At 40.3% G+C, this 6,755-nt stretch overlaps 1 protein-coding gene and 1 long non-coding RNA gene across 16 annotated transcripts in view; one reads left to right on the top strand and one right to left on the bottom strand.

Annotated features, from left to right (window-relative positions):
* Window positions 1-30: 30 nt before the first annotated feature.
* Window positions 31-6,755, bottom strand: part of LOC123976199 (histone deacetylase 4-like) — a 58,318-nt gene continuing 51,593 nt past the window's right edge. For 7 of the 12 annotated variants that reach the window (XM_046058135.1, XM_046058163.1, XM_046058196.1 and 4 more), the window contains 11 exons: window positions 5,944-5,990; window positions 5,415-5,522; window positions 4,688-4,743; window positions 4,293-4,380; window positions 4,010-4,129; window positions 3,271-3,368; window positions 2,507-2,625; window positions 2,187-2,320; window positions 1,451-1,535; window positions 1,088-1,232; window positions 31-283 (listed from right to left, as the gene is read on the bottom strand). In XM_046058135.1, the coding sequence (XP_045914091.1) occupies window positions 241-283; window positions 1,088-1,232; window positions 1,451-1,535; window positions 2,187-2,320; window positions 2,507-2,625; window positions 3,271-3,368; window positions 4,010-4,129; window positions 4,293-4,380; window positions 4,688-4,743; window positions 5,415-5,522; window positions 5,944-5,990 (1,043 nt within the window). In that variant the 3' untranslated portion in view covers window positions 31-240. Of the gene's footprint in view, window positions 284-1,087; window positions 1,233-1,450; window positions 1,536-2,186; window positions 2,321-2,506; window positions 2,626-3,270; window positions 3,369-3,451; window positions 3,564-4,009; window positions 4,130-4,292; window positions 4,381-4,687; window positions 4,744-5,414; window positions 5,523-5,943; window positions 5,991-6,755 lie in introns of those variants that run through there. The other 5 variants (XM_046058154.1, XM_046058170.1, XM_046058213.1 and 2 more) reach the window with 2 other exon arrangements.
* The window catches only part of LOC123976250, a 17,528-nt gene continuing 14,686 nt past the window's right edge, over window positions 3,914-6,755 (top strand). For 2 of the 4 annotated variants that reach the window (XR_006826299.1, XR_006826297.1), the window contains exons 1-2: window positions 3,914-4,269; window positions 4,611-4,768. This is a non-coding gene — a long non-coding RNA (uncharacterized LOC123976250). Of the gene's footprint in view, window positions 4,270-4,610; window positions 4,769-5,259; window positions 6,005-6,755 lie in introns of those variants that run through there. The other 2 variants (XR_006826307.1, XR_006826296.1) reach the window with 2 other exon arrangements.

Here is a 6,755-nt window from a genome sequence, read left to right as displayed (position 1 = left end):
CCCCCCCCCCCCCCCCCCCCCCAAATTCAGTCCTCTGTCTCCTGATTGGCTCCCTACTCTTGAGGCTGAGCCCACCCCCTCTCCCTCGTTTTGCCGAGGGGCCGCCAATCAAGGTGACTGACGTGGTGAGTGGGGTTAGGGGGACTAAATGAAGGGATCAGTCCAGACTCTTCGCAGCTCAAAGAGGCGTTCTCTGGAGAGGTCAATGGTAACAGTGCGACACCCTCATGTTTCCCTCCATTACAGTGGTTCCTCCTCTTCCATGGGCTCCTCCTCTGGCCTGCTGCACAAAAAGACACATAAACAGATATTAAGTCTCAGGCTGCCCATCATACTGTAAACATCCTGCACAGTAGCTTTACATGTGGATAACCTCCTGATGTTCATGGACTTGGGACTCACCCCGACACTGTTTGTCCTGACCTTTCATACATTTTTGGAGACCACATTAAAGTGGGATTTTGAGAGGAACCACTCTAAATACAGATGTAGGTACAAAGTTACAAATAACATAATGAAATTTTTTGTAAAATTATTTATTTTATTCAGACTAAACTCACAGGCCAATATCCAATATTAATTCTTTGTCAATCCCCATTCATTGTCCTGTATGATGTTTTTTTTAACATCAATCTTCTCTTCTCTTTTTATTATTGCTCTGCTCGTTAGACGTGTTTTAAATAACTTTTGTAATTTTGATATCTTTTTCTTATACTCTTTTTTAGGATGATTTGTCTGTCCAGGGACCTCTTGGCCATCTCTGTCATGTTAAATAAACCAATAGAATTAATAAAAATAATATATCATGTTTACATTTTTAAATGTTTGAATGTAGATTTTTCAACAATATGAACATTTTACTTTCACCAACTAATAAAAATTTGTAGCAGTGTGACTTCTGTTATCTCGCTTCCTCAATATATAGAGTATACATGACAACGAAAACCAGACCTGACTGTATCACACCTACAGTATAAGGAAAGTAGTAATGGTAGAAGTAGAATTTGAATGTTAAAAGCCTATAAATACATAGATGCTAACTCTAGATGGTAACATCTGGCTTTAGCAGTGATTCTGGATCCTTTACCTTTGATCCATGGCGTTGGTGTTGGCCACAGAGAGAGAGGCCATGGCGCTCACGGCCTCAGCCTCCTCCGAGTCGCCTCGCTTGGCCTCCAGCAGGGAAAGTCCTAGCCGCGGTGAGTAGCGGTGCACCGAGCGCCAGTATTTACCTGAGAGGAGCAGAGAAACATTTGTATGTTAAGTCCTCAGATAAAAGGAGGTTTGATTAATTAGACAAATATCACCAAGCTTCCAGTCAGTCAGTTTAACAATGACACAGTGAAATATGGTGTCATTGTGGTGTCAGGTGTTTTTTACAGTTAAAAGCACAAAGGAAAACCCGTCCGTCTGTATGTGTATTAGTTTGTGTTACTGAGGGTGAACTTACTGTGAGTCTCTAAAACTTTTTCCAGAGAGCGAACAGCGTTGGGGTTGGGCCTCTGCTCAAGTACAGCCTTCGGCAGTGGGTCCAGCTGCACAGGACAAAAAACCCCCCAGCAAATTGTAAACATGTAACTGCATGTTGGCTACATTTCCAACGCTGTCCACAAAGGGCTGGCCTGGAGATATTGCACCATGTAACATCAGTTCCTTAAGCTCCCAGTCCGTGTTCCAGTTTCCTGGACCTCAGATGAGTGACGTAAAACCCTATTAATGCCAAATGAATCCACCTCTGCCTTGTGTTTAATGAAACATATCACCACAACACTGAAACTGATAAAAAGAGGGTGTCCCAGGAACTAACAGTCAAGATTTAACAGTCCTCAAGCTTATTCAGCTACACCTTTCATGGTTTAGTCACACATCAAGTACAAGATGAAATTACAGCTCAGGTATTGATACATTTGCATGGGATTAGTGCAGCTTTGTCCTCAAAATAATATATAGTTTTGTTTTTCCTGTTTGTTTGTTTGTTTTTCCATTACATTGCCAGCAGATTAAGATGGATGCAATCTCTAGTTATTAAAATAACTCCACATCACACAGTAAGTCTAAAGTAGTGGAACAGCAGAAGAAAAAATAGAGGGTTTCTGAACCTCATTCATTCAACACCAACTCGTTGATTTAACACAAGGGCCATTAATTAGGATTCAGAATGTGTGTTGTCGGAGTGACCTCCTCACCTCCTGGCCTAGCAGGGCAGCCACGCAGGCCTCAGAGGCATCGCAGATTGCGGTGAGGTCGTGACCTCCCTCTAGAGCTAGGACCACCCGGCCTCCAGCGAGCGTCATCAGCTGCCTGGTCAGGTAGCCAAAACCTGATGAGAGGTTAAAGACAATGGGGGTGAATGAATGAATGTGAATGAATCTGCAATATGCTACAGCAGCTGAATTTTATTTAAATTTCAGCCGTTTGTTGTCCCCATAAACACAATTTTCTACTTTACTATTGTGCACATGTCTGTGTGAGATAATAAACACACATCAGATAATCTTGCACTCACATTTGGACGTCAAAGTGTAGCCGCCCAGTGGTGGAGGGTGTCCCTCCACAGCGTCGAAGCCAGAGGAGACCAGCACGATGTCTGGAGCGAACTCATTGGCTATGGGCATCACCACTGACCTGAGAGTGGGAGGGTGGAGCGTTGAGATTATACAGAATAACAGCCAATGTTTCAATGTGAATGTGGAAGATACTCTAACGGTGCCAACCATTAAATTATTCATTTTATCACCCTGCAAACATTTCCTCCTTAATCTACCTCAAACAATTCATTAATCAGCAGCTGTTTTGTTCTGTTAATCTTTTATCTCGTATTTTCAAGCATGAATACCAAACATTACCTAACATTTGCTGACTTTGTCTGTGTTATGAGCTAATACATTAAATATCTTTGGGTTTGGAAAGGTTGGTCAGACAAAATAAGACATCTGATCACATGGCATCACCACGACCGTTAGGAAATTGTAATGGGCACTTTTCATTATTTTCTAACATTTTATAGATAAACAATAGATATTTTTCATATAAACTGAAATTTAAGTACTAAATTAAAATAAAGACTGGATTATCTGATTATGCCTTGCAGCAGGCTCTGCTGCTAAACATTTCCTATAAAATTTTCTTGCCTTTCTGTTCAATTTAAAAAACCTTTTAAAACACACAATGTTGTCAATTAAAAAGTGGCTTAATTCTCAGGCTCTACTTCTGCCACCTACACTGAAGAGAGTTTATATTTGTGTGATTTGGTGATGTTGTGTCTGGTACCTGAAGGCAGCCAGGTACTCCACATCTCCCATGGGTGGATCAAGGCCTCCCGTGAAGGCAACGTTGACGTTGAAGCCGACGCCGGGCCCACTGCCCACCTGCAGAGAGAAGCACATGTGACTCACATTCATATGTACTGGACAAACAAGAACAAAAAGTCTACTGTGTGTTAGCTGTATACCTTTGTTTTTCAGTACCACTCCATATTGACTGCATTTAGGAAGACTGCATTTGTGATTTTGGCCGTGTCTGGATTAATGTGCACAATTCCCAAAGGTCCAATACATTTCAATCTGCCAGCAATTATACAGGAGTAATACAGTAACACATGTGACGTTTATAAGATTATCAATAAATGCATTTAACAAGCAAAAAGGATCAGCTGCTTTTCTCTTATTTATATCATTTCAAATTCAATATTGTTTGATTTTGGACATCGCTTTGGACTCTTTTTCAATATTTCCTGACATTTCGCAGAAGAATTAATCAATTTATATATAAAAAAAACAATAGGTTAATCTAATGAAAATGATCATTAGTTGCAGTGATTTAAAAATAAATAATAGTTGTTTAAAAATAAACAGTTATTTTAAAATAAATGTTTCATTGTTATTTATTTTTAAATCCAAATTCAATCATCTATGAAACTGGATCCCATGCAACATGTCTCCCACAAAGCATTGGGAATGTTTTGTTCAGGTCCGGTGAAAGTTAATTACGGTTACAGTCACACGCTCACCTCGTCAGGTGCGCCGCTTCCAGGGAAGAAGTTGCCGTCGTCATACCGATGAATAGACAGGTAAAGGACGTTGGGGTCATCGTAGAATGCCTGCTGCGTGCCGTTGCCATGGTGAACGTCCTGAGGTTAGAGAGGACACGCAGGATATCATCACAAACTTTGCAGTGCGATTTTTAAAAACAAAAGGAAACAAATACTAATGTCCAGTTTGATGCAGACAGAACGTGGACATTATGTTCCCACTACGTCACATGATAAAGGTGTGGTTACTCAAGAGACTGACCCAGTCCACGATGAGGATCTTGTTAACGTTGAGTCTCTGCTGCAGCAGTTTGGCTGCGATGGCCACAGAGTTGAAGTAGCAGAAACCCCTGAGACAGCAGCAAAGAGAGGGAAGACTGAGTTGTCCTGTTTGTTATGAAATTCAGCCGTGCCAAAGCACTCTCTTGCTACGTTTTCATGTTTTTATACTGCATTTTAAACACGTTGTGAGGAGGATATGAAAAATAAATAAAGCAGTCTTCAAACAGCTGGCAGAATAAAGGCACTCAGTACTTTATGTGCAAATAAACTCAATGGTTTATGCAATTTCTTTTTTCAGACGACCTGTTCCAACGCTGGTATTTGTGTATGCACAGATGAAGTGTCTTAAGAGTGTGGTGACAGCTGTGGCCTTACATGGGAGTGCTTTCCTCTGCGTGGTGTCCAGGAGGGCGGACCACAGCGAAACCATTCTGGAGAGACAGACAGGAGCGACAGGTTAGCCACAAATTGGCCAAAACACACTCTAAACACAAAGAGGGGTGGCTGTAATGTTTAGAAATGCAGCTTCTGAATGGAGATCCAATCCAAGATAAAGCACTGTTAGCACCAACAGCACAAGTTTTAACAGCTACAGCACCACTGTAGCATTAAATGTCAGAAAACAAAACAAAGGGATGTGTAGCGTGTGGTTATCCCGACCAGCAGGACACTCTTAACAAAACACTTTAGTCACTAGAGAACAAAAAAAAATTAACCACTAAAAATGTTAATATTGATTGTTTAAGTCACTTTTCAACAAAAATGCCTTGTGATGGTAATTTGAAACTTAAATTTTTTTCTAGACCAAATAAGTAATCAATACATTCAAATAAACTAATACAGGGTTAAACAGAACCCTAACTTAACTAAACTAAACTAAACTAAAAAGTACTTTACCTACTTTAAGGACATCTATTTCTCTGTGTTTCTTTTTCAAAAACCTTCAGGGAATTTTCCACCCAGCAATTAACTTTCAAGCTTTTATTTTAAAAACCCGTGGGAACCCCACAATGTCTTTAAGATGACAAAGAAGCATCTCCTTGATGTGCGAAAGAAAGAAAAGAGATTGAGAGAGTAAGCAGGCGAGCGCGATCATGATTACCTTCAGCTCTCCAGTAGCCACTTTGAAAACAAGCTCCACCACAGAGCCAACAGCAAGACGAGCCGCACTGGAGGAGTGGACCTCATTCCAAATTGTATCGCTGTCCACCTAGAGACACAAAACACAAGTCTCAGAGTTAAAGCCACAATATGGAAAGAAAGTGCAGGAATTAAAAAGAGTCACAGATTAGCTTACATTATTAGCATTTCCTACATTAAATTCAGTACAACTTATCACTGCACTGTCACAATATTTAAATTTTTTTAATGTTTTGTGTAATACATGTATTTGCCTTATGTAAAGTGCTTTGAAGTGTCTCTGTGTTTGAAAAGCACAATACAAAGAAACTTGCCTTTCCATGCAATGACTATGAGTCATAAATAAATCTTCTACTACTACTACTTCTACGACTACTTCTATAAGTTTGATAATTTATTATTATTAGAGTATTATTAGATAGATTACATCATCAGACACAACATTGAATCCTGTTGTTTATATTCACTCTGTAAATGTGAGTGTTACTTACCCCCACCCCTCCACAAGGTAGTCGCACGAACATGGGGGTGATTGAACCTGGTGATCAGGAAGTAAACATTCAATTAAGGACAGTTAGTGACTGGATATTACCAATTTAGTAATTCTAATGCTGTGTGTGTGTGTGTGTGTGTGTGTGTGTGTGTGTGTGTGTGTATATGTGAGAGGGAGAGCTTACAATCAAGTTTCTGTCGGAGTGGGTTGGTTCCGTACAGCAGGACGTGGGCTTCAGAGTGAACTGTCTGCAGCTCTTCCAGAGTGGCCTTCCTCCCACGGATACACTATACACACACACACACACGCAAACAGAGGGTTACAACTCTCATATGCAGTTTACACCTTTGTGTGGTGAGTCTTTTCCACTTCCAACACACCTCACACTGCGCTCTGAGTCCGGTCTCCTGCAGCCGAGACCAAATGCTCTGAATCCGGCCTGCATGCTCCGGGTGGCTGTTGGTGTTTCCACACATACACTGGTGTTTCTGCATTAGGGAGTCGTACACCAGGCCTGAGGAAACACATAGAATCATACACTCATTAACAATTCACTGATTCATTTAACTATTTTTACAATTGATTGTTATTTTCTCTAGCAAAAATGCCAAAATTTGAAATTGCTCGGACAAAACGCAATTAGAAGATGACGCACTGTGTTTGAGGAAATTATGAAGGATTTAAAAAAAATCCTTCATACTTTTACTCATTCAATAGACCAAACGTTTAATCAGTTTATGGAGAAAAAAGCGACAAATGAATTAAAATGAAAATAATTGTCACACAGTTAATTACCTGCATTATTTTAAT

Source organism: Micropterus dolomieu, linkage group LG01, assembly GCF_021292245.1.
Source record: "Micropterus dolomieu isolate WLL.071019.BEF.003 ecotype Adirondacks linkage group LG01, ASM2129224v1, whole genome shotgun sequence".
Lineage (NCBI taxonomy): Eukaryota > Metazoa > Chordata > Actinopteri > Centrarchiformes > Centrarchidae > Micropterus > Micropterus dolomieu.
The sequence above is the reverse complement of the archived record's forward strand: the minus strand, read 5'-3'. Positions and strand labels throughout refer to the sequence as shown.